This window comes from Diospyros lotus, chromosome 2 (assembly GCF_014633365.1).
Source record: "Diospyros lotus cultivar Yz01 chromosome 2, ASM1463336v1, whole genome shotgun sequence".
NCBI classification, from domain to species: Eukaryota; Viridiplantae; Streptophyta; class Magnoliopsida; order Ericales; family Ebenaceae; genus Diospyros; species Diospyros lotus.
In genome coordinates this window covers 45,378,694-45,394,240 of record NC_068339.1, presented here as the reverse complement: position 1 = coordinate 45,394,240, position 15,547 = coordinate 45,378,694, and the positions used below count along the sequence as shown (strand labels likewise).

Sequence of the window (15,547 nt, the reverse complement as noted above, 5' to 3'; positions counted from 1 at the left end):
GTATATAACCATATACCAAAAGTTGATAAACGTAATAAATCACAAAAATGGTAAATAGAATGATGTAATCAAGAACTTGCAGCATCCTGGGGGGAAAAAAAATTGAACGAGGTACACAGCTAGAATTACAGTTAAAAAATAAATTGATCTAGTAACATTTGGTGAGTATCCCTTTACTTCTGAATCTGGTTGGTTTCTTGGATGAGTCTCACAGCATATAGATATATAGGCTTATTTACCTGAAGGATGCATAGGCCAGTTCTTTTATACAAGGATCTCCCTTTTAAATGGTTCTTTCTTTTCTTTCAGTCATAGTGTTACTTACCAAACAAATACATGCATATATGTATATTGCTGGAAATATACCAATTCGGATAAATAACTAATCTTAGAAGAATATGGACTTTATACCTTGCATTGCAAGAGAACGGAGTTCAGCATTAGAAGATACAGCAGCCTCAATGAGATGATCATTCACCGCTGTTGTAGAAGTTACAATTAAAAACCAAAAAAAAATGGGTCAGTGAACTGCTTAAACAAAGCGACCATCATATGAGAAGTGTTGATTGATTCTCAAAGCTTATGAGGAAATTGGATGATGATATCTTGGGATAATCTTCCTAAATTAAGACAGATACTATCTCCTTATTTAGAAAGAAGTTCTGATTTAGATATTTCCTATTCTTGTATTTGTATCTTTTTCATTTCTTTGTATAGTGTACAGCATATCTTTCCTTTTTTGTAGCTTTCCTATATTGTATTCTTCTTCCCTATTAATAGGGAATGTAATTCAGTGTTCATATTCAATTGACAGAAATAATATTTTTCGGTTCTTCTTACATATTCTATGCCAATTTCTAAATGGTATCAAAGCATGTTCTCTCAAGTCATTCATGAGCCTTCATAGCCACAATAACTTTCTGTTCTTCCCTTCACCATTCTTACCGTCATTCCATATAATGTCCGAAATCTCATCAATGGCTTCTCCCATCTCAACAAGGGAAGCAATGCCAATTGAGCCATCAACCAGAGGTGCTTCTTCCGGTGAGCTGCCAGGCATGCACCATTCAAACCGCCTAGATGGTGGTAACTACCTTCAATGGTCTCAGTTGGTGATAACTTTTTTGAAGGGCCGAGGAAAGATTGCTCATCTCACTAGATCAACACCTAGGGCCATAGATCCCACGTTTGTTGCTTGGGATGTAGAGGACTCAATGTTAATCTCATGGCTTTGGAGTTCAATGCTACCTTACCTAGGAGTTCAATGCTACCTGAGGTGAGTAAAAACTATAAGTTTTTATCTACAATTAAGGACATTTGGGAGACAGTTAAGAAAACTTACTCTAAGGTGCAAGATACATCTGTTGTATATGAAATAAAACAAAAATCAGTAGCACAAAACAAGGATCCTTGTCCATGACTGATTACTATAATCGGATGAATGGTTTTTGGCTTGAATTAGACCATTATCAAGATATTAAGATGGTGTATGGTGAAGATGCTATTATTCTGACCTCTATGCAGGGATAATCATAGAGTTTTTGGTTGGACTCAATCTTGAGTTTGATTAGGTAAGAGCACAGATTCTTAGGCGTGAAAAATTGTCATCTTTAAATGAGGTCTATTTCATAGTTCGCAGTGAGGACATCCATGTTTAATGACCATCATTTGGAAGGATTTGCTATGGTTTCTAACAAGGTGCAGGGTGCGTGGACAAAATCCCTGCCAAGAAGGGATCAACCTTCCTCTAAGCAAAACAAGGAGGGATTATGGTGTTCCTACTACAAGAAGCCAAGACATATGAGAAAGACCTTTAAATTGCATGGTAAAGAAGTTGTACTGAGCAAAATGGAAGGATTTAAGAACTTGCAGTCTAAAAATCCCACAAGGGCATATCTCTCAACTAAAGAATCAAAAGAACCTGTTGAAAAGGCTGAGTCTATTATCACCTCTAACCTGGGAGAGTTGAATGCAGAGGAGATCAGTAAGTTGAAATCCTTCATAAAGACTTTTTAAGGAGAATGCTCTCTGACTCAAGCAGGTATGTGCTTTAATTCTGAACTCTTTATTGCATCTCAAACTACTAGGAATAAACTGTGGATATTGGATTATGGAGCTACTGATCACATGACTCCTAACCTAAGAGCATTTGAGACCTATGAACCCATAATTAGCTCCAAAAAAATTACAGTTGCTAATGGACATTCTATTCCTATAGTTGGGCAAGGAAAGGTGTATTTGAATCATGTTTTTCAAGTTCAGCATGTACTCTATGTGCCTAGCCTCTCTACCAACCTTCTTTCAATTCATAAGCTTACTCAAGATCTTAATTGTCATGTGATTTTTTCTCCTCATGCTTGTGTGTTTCAAGATCTGGCCACAGAGAGGATGATTGGTGTTGCTAAGGCACAAAATGGGTTGTACTACTACTTACAAAGGACCCATGAGTCATCTACAGGAGATCCGCCCATTCTAGTTTGTTCTTCCCAACCAACCTCTACCAAAACTAATGTATGGCTCCAGCACCTTAGACTAGGACATCCTCCTTTTCCTTTGTTAAAAACCATGTTCCCCAATATGTTTCAAGGTTTGGATGTTAGTGAATTCCATTGTGATGTGTGTGAATTGTCTAAACATCATTGGGTTCTTTATGCTATCAATAATGTCTTTATTTCCTTTCTTGTTGGTGAATTCTGATGTATGGGGGCCTTCTTAAGTTCCCAATTGTTTTGGGGCTAAGTGGTTTGTCTCATTTGTTGATGACTGCACCCGAATGACTTGGGTTTACGTACTGATAAAGCAGCCCTTAGTAACATCTTACATTCATTTCATAGGATGATTCTCACTCAATTTGGAGTGTCAATTAAAAGATTCAGAATTGATAATGCAAGAGATTACTTTAATCATCATTTAAATAAGTTTTTCCAACAAAAGAGGATTATTCATGAATCCTCTTGTGTTGATACCTCTCAGCAAAATGGAGTTGTTGAGAAGAATATGAGACATCTCCTAAATGTGACTAGAGCCCTCTTGCATCAGCATTTTGTGCCTAAATCCTTTTAAGGTAAGACAATGTTAACTGCCACATATCTAATCAATCGAGTTCCTTCTAGGGGGCTAGGTCATCTCAACCCTTGTCAGTGTCTCTCATCTCACTTCCCGGAACTCAGCGTTCATACTTCTCTTCCTCTTAAAGTGTTTGGGCGTGTGGCCTTTGTTCATGTGTCTAAACAACACAGGGATAAATTTGATCCTAGGGCCCTCCGATGTGTCTTTCTTGCCTACTCTCCTACTCAAAAGGGATATAAGTGTTGCCACCCCTCCACTCAAAAAAAATTTGTATCTAAAGATGTAACTTTTGTGGAAAATTAGTCCTTTTTTAAACCTTTGGTTTCTGGTCCCCAGGGGAGAGTATAGGTGGTGACCATGATCTACATCATTTGGAGGACTCAATGGTGTTTCCACCATTTCCTGAACCTCAATCCCAAACTCCACTTGATCCTGCTCCTTCCACTCTACCTCTCTCTCCTATACCAAACTCCACAGAATTAACATTTCATGATTCTCCTACTCCTATACCAAATCCAATGACATCTCCTGCAAGATTCAAAGGGTCACCTTATGTGTACAAGAGGAAGGTTTAGCCTATTTCGTGTGAAAAGCAAGGGCCAACATCCCTCCCAAGGTCAAGTTTGGAATCACCTCAACTTCCTATTTATTCTGACCCTATACACATTGATTTGGACTTCCCTATTATTGTTAGGAAAGGAGTTAGGAGCTACACACATCATCCTATAGCCCATTTCATTTCTTACCATTGTTTGTTACCTAAACACAAGAATCGTTCCTAAGTCTGTAGAAGAGGCATTACAGAATCAGAATTGGGTACAGGATATGCAAGAGGAAATGAGGGCCCTGAAGAAAAATCAGACCTAAGAAATGGTGCCTAAACTAAAGGGAATTCAACCTGTGGGTTGTAGATGAGTGTTCAATATAAAGTACAATGCATATGGTACTTTGGAGAGGTATAAAGCCCGGTTGTTAGCTAAGGGTTATACACAAACGTATGGCATTGATTACTTAGAAACATTTGCACTCATGGCAAAAATGACTACTGTTAGAATACTTCTATCCTTAGCTAGCTATTATGGTAGGCAATTGATGCAATTGGATGTTAAAAATGCTTTCCTACACGATAATCTATGGAGGCACCTTTTGGTTTCACTAATGGTGCTATGGGGAAAGTATGCAAACTGAAGAAAGCCCTTTATGAGTTAAAACAATCCCCAAGGATTTGGTTTGATAGATTTTCAAAGGCGATGAAGGACATGGGATATTGGCAAAGTAGGGGAGATCACACAATCACACCCAATTTATTAAACATTCAAAGTAGGGCAGTCTAACAACATTACTTGTATACGTAGATGACATTATTGTCACTAGAGATGATATTTATGAGCAACAACAGCTAAAGAAGGATTTGGCCCGTGTGTTTGATATCAAAGACCTTGGTAAGCTTAAGTACTTGGGAATAGAAGTTGCCCACTCTAAGGATGGTATTTTTCTTTCCCAAAGATAATCTACCATGGAATTGCTAGAGGAAATAGGGTTGCTAGGTGGTAGGACAACAGGCACTCCCTTAGAACCTAATCTCTTAAGCTGGGAAATTTTGATAGTCTAGTGGTAGAAAGAGGAAGGTATCAAAGTTGGTGGGCTGGTTGATTTACCTATCTCACACCAAGCCTGACATTACATTTACTGTCAACTTGGTGAGTCAATTCATGCATAATCCAACCGAGGAGCATATGCAAGCAGTGAGGAGAATACTGTGTTATCTAAAGGAAACACCACAGATAGGTTTGTTATTCAAATTAGGGAAGGAACTGGAGGTTCTAGGGTACACAAATGCTGACTATGGGGGTTCATTTGTGGATAGGAGATCAACTACAAGCTATTGTGTCTTCCTAGGAGGTAACTTGGTGTCTTGGACAAGTAAAAAAACAAAATGTAGTGGCCTGGTCTAGTGCAAAGGCTGAATTTTGGGCAATGACACTTGGTTTATGTGAATTATTGTGGCTAAAAATAGTGCTGGAAGATCTAAAAATCCCTAGCCATGGACCAATGAAGTTGTTTTGTGACAATCAATCGACTATCAGCATTGCACATAATCCAATGCAATATGACCGCACCAAACATGTTGAGATTGATCATCATTTTATTAAAGAAAAATTAGAGACTGGAGAAATTTGTATACCCTTTGTCACTTCAAAAAGTCAAATTGCTGATGTATTAACAAAAGGCCTACCTATCAAGAGAGTTGAGGAGCTTGTAGGCAAACTAAGAATGATAGATATTCATTCACCAGCTTAAGGGGGAGTGTTGATTGATTCTTGAAGCTTATGAGGAAATTGGATGATGATATCTTGGGATAATCTTCCTAAATTAAGACAGATACTATCTCCAAAATTTAGAAAGAAGTTATGATTTAGATGTTTCCTATTCTTGTATTTGTACCTTTTTTGATTTCTTTGTATAGCATACAGCATAACTTTCCTTTTTTGTAGCTTTCCTATATTGTATTCTTCTTCCCTATTTATAGGGAATGTAATTCAATGTTCATATTAAATTGAGAGAAATAATATTCTTTGGTTCTTCTTACATATTTTGTGCCAATTTCTACAAGTCACATTAAAGATTTACCTTGCCTCCATGATTCTTTGTTTCTTGGCCAAATCAATCCACATAGGCTTAAAAGCTGATGCTGCTTCTGACATAAGTCAGCAGAAGGCGGCAAAAATGGGTGACCTCCATGAACCCATAACAATGACTTTTGTGAATGGAGATGCCAAGATGAACCTCTACTCAAATTCTCTGCCTCCATCTGTGTTGAACATATAGTACACTGAGTCACCTTGAAACATAATGCAGTGGGGAAATAGAAGGAAGGCAGAAGGATTACCAACTGAACCAACCTGTAAAATTTCAATTTCTTCTGGACAGAATATCTTCAATTTTGTGGCATTCTTCATCAAAGAACGCCAAGGAATCAGTATCATCTCAAACTGGGACAAGTTGATGCCATTCCAAAATGATAAGTGATCTTCAAGAAGTTCCGTGTATAATTGAAAAAGCAAATCAAAAGAAGAAGACTCAACAAGTACATCAAGCACTTTCTCCTCCACCTTTCTCAGATATCTCAGAAATGGTATAAAGCACTGATCTCTGTCACTGTATTCATACTCACTCTCAGTTTGCCACTGCTGAAAACTAGCCCTTAGTAGGCCTACACAGTTAATTGCTTTACAGAGTTGCTCACAGCAAGACTTTGACATGTCATTTGGGGGGTAAAGGTCAACTAACTCCATGGAAAGCATTGGTATTGGCTGGGAGTTTAAATCCAGTTTGAGCTGGGACAGAAGCTCATGCTGGCAATGTACAATACAATTCCATATTGGATGCTTTAGTTCTTCTCTAAGTAATCTCAGAAATGAGCTAAAGAAAATGCAAAATGGATGCAACTGAGAAGCAAACCAATTAAACCAGATAAGATATAGCTCTATATCATTTGCAGTGGCCTGTTCAATGGTCCAGTTGGCAGCAAACAAGAGTTTTTTCTCAGCAAGCATCAAGTCAAATTCTGTTTGCCCACCATAACGAGCAGTAATCTCATGCACCGAGTTAGGTAACATCATTACATGCAACATCTTCATATCCATCAAGTAAGGCCCTGCAGATCTGGTTGCATAAAGAGCTTGTTCAACTGGGCTCCGATCCCAAGCAGAATGAAATGTATAAGATGCTTTTTGAGACCCCAAAAACTCTAGATACATGCAATTTTGTTTGACTAAAGCTTCTTTTGAGTGCCCTATATAATCTCTTAAACTCAATGGAGCTGGCCACCCTCCTGGCTGACACAATGAATATCCTGGGGATGACTCAAACTTATTAAGTTCTGCCCTTGTTAGATAAGCAACTTTGGCATGCTCAACGATAGCTTTTCCTTCAACTTCCCCCAAGGACGAAAGATATGTATGCTCCCAACTAAATTGAAGGCTCCAGAGAGGCTGATTACCCCTTGTGAGAAGCTTCTGGAATAAATGAACCCACCGTGAAAGCTCAAGAAATGTAATGTTGACATCCAGGCACAAACCTTCAACCCTGGCATATAAATGGGCTTTTGCCATCAAATCAACCACTGTGCCTAATGGGATTCCTGAGAGCTGGAGGAATCTCTTCGCATCTTTAAGTTCACTCCCATCACAACTTTTACCACTTCCATGGTCCAGCCAATATGGTTGCATCATATATATTTCCACACCCCTATTTCTCATTGCTCTGGAAACATCACCATAACTGGGGTCAATTGTCAGAAATATCCGGAATTGGTGATGGGGATGGAGAACCAATGGTTTGCCATCTACACTTCCACACTCATTAACTGTGATTGATCCACGTGGCTCAACCAAGGAATTGATCCTGTCAAGAACCTGTATTCACAGTGAGAGAGCACAAGAAAGAGATAGGGAGAGAGCATAAGATTTTTGCTTGTTTGTAAGTTGATATTAAAATAGTCAGGATATTGAAACAATATGTGAACTAATAACGCCAACCCAAAAAAAAAAGTGTGCTTACTGTGGGGTTGCAAAGATTTGCATTCTCTAGAACAATCCATTCACCATTTTCTATAGCTTTGATCAATACTCCAGTTACCCATTCAAATTTTGCAGAAAATGCTCTTCTTTTATATTCCTCATGCAACTTTAAAACTGTCTTCAGAGTTTTATCCAGATCACTGGTAGACCAGGATACAGGCACCTTGTGTTGCTTAAGATCCAACTTCAGACATTCAATGATATCAACTAACAATGGAACAGAACCGAAGGCCTTTGTCTTCCAGTTACCAGTATTTGAATGAATATCTGTAGGACTGCAACCAATGTTAGATGAGAAGGCAAGCCATCGGGTCAATAAATCTTTTCTGTCTCTTACAAATTCCTTTCCCGCAGAATCCAGCAGCAGGCAGCAGTACTCATTTACATAGGACTGGACTTGAGTGATGGCCAGTTCATAATGGCGGAAGGCATTATATTGCTCAAAGCATCCAAGTAGCTCGGATATATCAGATGCAGATGAAAGATTTAGTTCATTTAATACATTTCCAGTGAGCTGGGCAAGTAACCTTATCAATGAAGTCTTACCAGATGATGGAGGACCAACCACTATGCACAACCATCGATGATGTACACACAGTGCAGCAGCTTCCAAGCTTTGACGTATCCCAGGCAAAATCTTAAGTTCACTGACATATGTTTTAGACGACTGAAGAGAATTCCTTTTGACATAAGTGTTACCAACAACCAAATATTGTGAATTGAGCTGAACACGTGGATATGGATTAAAAAATGGCTCAAGTCCAAAGACCTCTTCATAGATGTTGACAACTTTTCTCCGATCAGCTGCTGTGCGCATTCTTTGAACATATATAACATTGAGGAAGCAACAGGTTTGGGATCTCTCAGGTGCATCTGAACACAAAGCCAAGCAAAATAGAAAGCCCACTTAAATTGAAGATTGTGAACATAATTTATTGACAGAAGGGAGAAAGAAAAGAAGAAGCATTAGTAACCTTGTATAATCTGGCAAGAACGAAACACATCACGGAGATTAAACTCCCAGGGAGAACCATCTTGGGCAAATTTATGATATAACATAGTTTCTTCATACAATCGCTTATTAAATAAAATCAGCTTGGAGAGCAAGGTCCTTGGAATTGAGGGATAGATAGAGCTACAGATAAAAAGATAGTCATCCTCCACTAACTCATCCACATAAACCTGAAAACAGTTATAAAGAACCACGTCACGTCATAACTTATATCCTGTAGAAAACAAGTTAAATATCGAGTGCCACAAAGACAACAATAAGATGTACCTTTGTAAAACGATTAAGGAAGGACTTTGGAAGCCCTTTACGGCCTCCACCCTGGTAAGAAGGATTTTGACATGCAAAAACTCTGAAAGATGATGGGCACCTAAAAGTAACGCCCAATTCGGGGATAAAAACTTCAGCTCGGTGATCCAAGATCGCATTTAAACCCTAACGTAGATGAACATGTTAGCATCAACTTTTTGCATAATGCTGCAGCAGATGACCAAGTAAACTACAAAAAGATTTTGACCAAATTAAACTAGACAACAATACAGGGAAAAGATAGAACCTCTAGAACAGATTGAGGAGCAAGGTTAAGTTCATCAAGAAGGACCCAAAATCCCTTCTTCAGAGCCTGATAAAAAAAACAATAAAAAGGTTTAATTGAACCCAAATTCCATTTAAATAACAAAACAACACCAAGAACAAACATTTCAACCTGAAGAAGGATTCCATCAGACCATGCAAACTGCAGTCCTTCATCACTCTCCACAGGTAAGTCTGACCCCAATAAATCCATTATATCAGTCTGCACTATATCAGCAAATAAAAGAATCATTAGTGCTGATGAAATTATAATGATGCATGGCCAAAGATGCAGGCAAGCCAGAAAAAGATCAGAGGAAAATAAGAAAGAGAATTATGACCTGCTCAGATAAATTTATCCGTACAACTGAGTGACCAGAAAATTTGCCAAGGGCCACAATTAGACTTGTTTTTCCAACACCTGGACTTCCCTCCAACAAAACTAGAAAGCGGGGCCACATTGGATTATATCAGATAAGCTTTCACATAAAAGGTCGTGTCTACACTTTTGGTGGGTGAGTTAATAAGGTAAACATGTCAATGGTATATTCAAATAATCAAGTTTAAAATTTAAAAGAATCAACTTTTGGATAACCTTACCTGGCTTTGGAAGCTGCATAGCCCGCAAGACCCGCAAGACATTCCTACGAGTGGTTGGTGCCAAAAATTCAAATTGCTCAACCTCACAAGGATCATCACCTATATATAACAAATTACCAGTAAATCAAATTTCGGAAGGAATGACTTCCCTGTATAATGTAAAGTGCAAGCTTTCCATAAAGACAAAGTGACCAAGCCAACCCAAGGACAAGAAGTCAGCTGAAAATTAGTGGGAACCAAAGGACAAGAAGTTGTTGGCTGAAATTTGAGTTTGAACATGGAATGATACCCACATCAACACATATACATTCTTTTCATGCATGTAAAATAAATTTTAAATTTTAAAACATTCCAGCGCAAATTAAATAAGCAATTCAACAGAATATAGAAAATATATCATGAAAGCATCTAAAAATAAGTGTAACTCCCAAGTTCAACAAGGAAAATTTGAAGGCAAGTCCACAACTAATAAACCCTAGTCAACACATCAAAAATTAGTAGTAGTGAAGAAGCATCTTATTTTTATGCATCCCCAAGCTAGATTTCAGCATGGAATAGCCAGATCCTATTACCATTCCGATTGTAAAAAAACCCAACGTGCAAAGATGGCATATATTTACATTCTATTATGGCGATCAGCAGTACTTCATAATAGAAAATACTTAAGGAAAAACTTACCTTTTGGAATGTAGAAAGGATGGATTCCAAAGAGACCATCACCATGCATATTATTGTTATATGAAGCATCACCAAAAGTGTCAAGCCCACCCCAACCATAGTTTTTGATTGGGGCTAGGTTTGAATTAACCACACTAGATGTCATCTGGTGCAGCAAAAAGACATGCATTATTTAGTGACTTACTCATGAAGCTTAACAAAATTGCAATGCTTTATCACTGAAGAAGGTTAATAAAAACATTTAACTTAAAAATATTCAATAACTAATATTGAGATGGGACAGAAAAAGCATGTCACAAGAGCCTCAAGTGTAATGTATACAGCATTGCAAGAACGTGGTAGGAAAATGTATCCTTCTTGAAATCACAATCTGCTAGACCCTAATTTAAATTATATTCAAAAACCTTCTAATCATCAATAATGGTAATGAAAAATTTGTCTTCCCTCCAACCAAGTTATGAAAGAGAAATAACAATATTATTTTCTTTGACCAAGGAAATCATTTGAATCATATTTGTACTTATGCAAGAACATAGCATTCACTTGAACTCCATGTTTCTTTATGCTAATGGGTAGGCCGGAGCAACCTTTTTCTTTTTGCTTAAAATAAAAATTTTATCTCCATTCACCACCATCTTATGGAACTTTTTTGTATGAAGATGGTGTGGAACTTTATCCCATCATTCCCTTGCTAGAGGGTTGCATTAGGAAGGGCATACAGCATAAAATTTTGACACATTGTTCTTTTGTATGGATTTGTATTGTCAATATGACTTTTAAAAATCAACAGACATTATGAATGTTGTACCACCGACCCAAACTTCATTAGGATAAGGTATAGTTTATGATGATCATGATCATGGTTAGGGCAATCCTTTTTCACTATGCTAACTTCTCTTGAACATTTTGAGTTGAAACTTGAAAGATGTTTTCTTTATTTCACATATCAGCTATACAGGTACTATAAATGGCATCTCCCAATCAATGGTAAAAATGGTTTCCTCAAAAGCAACCTCTAAAATCTCTTATGAAGTACATATTCGTGAAAACATATGTCACAGATACAAGACAGCACCATCGCCTCTTACATCTTTTCTCCACCTGGCCATTTGATTTACAAATTTTATTATATAAGCATCTTAACCAATTTAAAAAGAATATATTACACTCCCGATATCAGTACAAGAATCAACAAGGTATAAGCATATTTCAGGAACTTAGAAAGATCAGTAGCATACAGCTTATGTTGCCAATTCATATTTAATGGCCTGACAAGTCTAATGGTTTTAGTCAAGTTGTTCAACTCTGTTTTATATACAGCTGTAAGACAAATTTATGATAATATCCATGTAGGTTTTTAACTGAAACAAGAAAGCTTATAAAGTGGACCTCATCATAATTTCCAGAATTTCTTACAAGTACAAAAAGCTGGGAAAACAAACAGCTTAAATATGAAATTTACAATATGGTGCCTGAGAAAACATTGAAAGTAAATTTGGTGAAAGAAACCACTAAACCTTTACTTGCTCCAAAAGAAAGAACATGCATCTCTCCCTCAATTCTTTAGCTTCACTCATTGAAATACCTGTACCTGGAAAGCAATGGGGGTAAAAAAAAGTCATACCAGAATAAAAAAGAAGAAAGTGAAACTTTATGCAGATGCATAAAGGAAACCATGTAGATCACCCACAACCAAAAGACCCATAACCTTCTTGCACCACCACCACCACGACTCTGAAATATCAAGTTAGTACAAATTGGTCTACAAAAAGCAATGAACCACTTTTTATACAAAGGGCTCTTCCAACTAACTGAAAGCTCTTGTATTTTATTTAAACCAAATAGCATACATTGCAAACTGGCAACCACGAACAGTGCCATTGTCTCAAGGTGTGATTATCCCTGTCCAGACATACTTATCCATGCTATTTAGGAAGAAGATAGTGTAAGACATAGAAGAAATAGATATCTACTTGCATACTGTAGAAACCCTAGGTTAGGTCGAGAACGTAAAAAGAAACAGAGAGAAAATAATGCCCCAAGCAGAAGTCTTATTCAGAGAATCAGAGAATGAATGTTAAATTTACAAAGAAACTATAACGCTGCTTATATAGGCAGCTTTGACAATCGGAAATAAGACTACCGCCTATACTAAACATCAATAAACATGAACATAGGCTGCAGATACAAAATAGCAACAACAAACTGCTACAGCAAACAGTTAGATGCTTCCACACATACAAATACAAACCTTCCCCAACCCTCAGCGTGGGGAGCCTTGTGCACTAGGGACACCTTTTTTAACATATAATAAAATGGTAGTATTCTATCAATAAACCTATCTACCGCACTATAGTAAAAGAATACATAATAACCTTGTCCAAGTAAAAGTTCACATTGCATATTTTAGCAACTCTTCTATGAGAAAGAGAGGGTGAGCATAGGCAGCATCAGCAAGGTTGCTCCTTTGTGACTCAAAGCTCATATGTTCAAGTTGTAAAAACAGCCTCTTTGCTAAGCAAGCATAAGGTTGTATACAAAGACGACCCTCCGTTACCCTCACAGAGCACAGAGCCTTGTTGATACATATCAAGGCCCAATAACCCAAACCATCTCCAAAACTGTCTGCCCAAAATCTGGCCCTAGGCAATAATGGGCCCATAGACTTCCCTGCCGTGCTGTCCCTAGCCCAAGGCCAGTTGGAATGTCTCCTGCCATCAGCATGGAAGCCCCCCAATGGACACCAGTTCACCAGCACTAAAAGAAGAATTCAAAGAAGCAGCTGGTTTCTAGAAGCCTATCATTAAAAGTTCTCATCTTTCCCATGCCACTAATAGTAACTATCCCACATTTCCCATAAATTCCCAGAACACTACACATTTAAAATTACTACAAGGGAAGACATGACAGGTCATTAGGATTATTGAACTTTTGGCTTGAATTCTGATAGACATGACCGGTCATTAGAATAGGTTTCCAAATCCACGTAGGGATTTACACAAAGGGGTAGATTGAGAGATCACATAAACATGAAAGAAGAGAGAGAGTGAGAGATAGAGAGAAGAGAGAAGGATTGAAGGAAGAAGTCATTAGCAAGTCTTGGTGTAGCCTAGCTCTTCAGAAGCTTGTATTTGAGATCGGTCCTTAAAAGTCAAAAACGGTCAAGGTGAGTACAATTTATTTTTACTTCAATTGAAATTTGCAATGCAAAAAAAAAAAAAAAGAATTATTTCTTCCAATACCTTTTCTTCCTCTATGCCAAATTGTTTATGTCAAAAAAATTGTAGAGCCTAGAGTCTCGAAAGAAGTCCTTTATTACTCCTTTTGTCCGCTCAATGGTTAACTGATAATTGTTTGGGTTTAAATGTTAATGATTGATTTGTTATGAATGGAATTTTTTAGTACAATTGACAGATACATGAAATTGTGCACACGCTAAATGTTTTGGAAGGACCTTTGATAGAATGCTGCAAGTTAACGGCAGTAAACTTAACCCTGGTGCACCTTGACGACCCAAGTTAGTAGGGGTAATGTTAACTGTGTGTGTCAGCCAACATGTGCAGATCTACTCCAGCACGGGCTTGGCCAATGACTATTATATGAATTCATTCTGCTAACGGGACTCCAATGAATTGAAAGTATTGGTTTGGCAAAAGAAATTAGCTTTATTGAAAAAGAAAAGAATTTTATTTCTTCATTATGAAAAACAAACCTTCTTGCATTTATTTCATGAGAAAATATTTCTTGTATAAAAGCTCGTACAAATTGTTTGTCCCAGTTCCCCATGATATATATTGTTTTGTTCACTGGGTTTCAACTTATTATGGGCATATTCTAACAGAAACAAGTCTTACAACATATGATTGTTGACTGAGGAGATAATTCAAGATAGCAATCTAACTAACAGACTCAAGGGAAATTAGATGCAAGTTTACAGCTTGCCATTGCACTAAACTATATTACAAGACAGAAAATCCACATAGATCAACTTCTTTAGTCAACTATAATGAAAAGATGTCCCACTAAAGTAAGGATTGTACCTAAACTTAGTCCATCAAGCAAGACAAGGAAAGCCCCATGTAAGAGTGCATCCTCAGGTTGTAAACTTTCCTTGGTTGCATTAATAAAAGCTATCCAAGACAAAAGATCTCTTACTGTAAGTGCTCTTCCAGTCTGTAATTGATCGAACCACTGCAAAGCCCAGAAAAAAAAAAGGTAAAATGAAGAATACAGCAGAACAATTTAAGACCTGTTGTTGCCGCATCAATTGAAAAAGATGAGGCAGACATATTAAAGAAGCTCGAAAGATTTTTCATGGTACGTCACACGAGAACCCAGAGAATCCCAAGAGTACAAGCAGTATTTATAATAATAATGTACAGAATGAAAAGATGATGATGATGAAGAAGAAGAAGAAGAAATACAACAAAGTACAATAATACAACATACCGAAGGTCCATGTCATTTCCAACTCAAAGTACATCATATACACGCATCATTATAAAACTAAAAGCCAGCCAAAATGAAGAATGCATGTGTCCCAGTAAGCAGAATCTAGAAAGAATAAACTTTACAGGACAAATCTCTGCCTACAAGCAAAACATCCAAGAACTACAGCTTTACTGCTTTACTAGCTCTTCTCTCCATTCACAGGCTTTAGACATGATTCTCTGATAATAAGCTTTTCTCTTTGTTTTGAAGAAATTAACAAATTCATTATGACCATAAGAGCCAGCTTTTAACAAACCATAAAGAAAGTACCTCCACTGGAAAGAATCAGAGACTAAAACCCAGTATAGCTAACTATAGCCCAAAAATCACAAAGAAAGAACCCCCATTTGTAGGCATATCACCCAGCATCAATGCCCCCCCAACAAATTCCTTAACGTAAAACAAGGCCAAATTGACACAAACACTAACCAATGTGGATGACTCGGTGATTGCTCGACTACAGTCCCATAAACCAAGAGTCCCATAAACCAAGTACAGAGAATGAGCAAATATATGCCATATTAAAGGCTAAAAGCTTTTTCCA

The 15,547-nt window shown here is 37.5% G+C and overlaps 1 protein-coding gene across 4 annotated transcripts in view; it reads right to left on the bottom strand.

Annotated features, from left to right (window-relative positions):
* The window catches only part of LOC127795126 (midasin), a 94,114-nt gene that overhangs the window by 34,426 nt on the left and 44,141 nt on the right, over positions 1-15,547 (bottom strand). For 3 of the 4 annotated variants that reach the window (XM_052326588.1, XM_052326589.1, XM_052326587.1), the window contains exons 25-37: positions 14,553-14,703; positions 12,030-12,103; positions 10,513-10,657; positions 9,835-9,933; positions 9,576-9,676; positions 9,368-9,457; positions 9,218-9,283; positions 8,932-9,096; positions 8,627-8,834; positions 7,633-8,525; positions 5,973-7,487; positions 5,701-5,881; positions 412-480 (exon numbers count right to left, since the gene is read on the bottom strand). In XM_052326588.1, coding sequence (XP_052182548.1) covers positions 412-480; positions 5,701-5,881; positions 5,973-7,487; positions 7,633-8,525; positions 8,627-8,834; positions 8,932-9,096; positions 9,218-9,283; positions 9,368-9,457; positions 9,576-9,676; positions 9,835-9,933; positions 10,513-10,657; positions 12,030-12,103; positions 14,553-14,703 — 3,757 coding nt within the window. The remainder of the gene's footprint in view (positions 1-411; positions 481-5,700; positions 5,882-5,972; positions 7,488-7,632; positions 8,526-8,626; positions 8,835-8,931; positions 9,097-9,217; positions 9,284-9,367; positions 9,458-9,575; positions 9,677-9,834; positions 9,934-10,512; positions 10,658-12,029; positions 12,104-14,552; positions 14,704-15,547) is intronic. The other variant, XM_052326590.1, reaches the window with a different exon arrangement.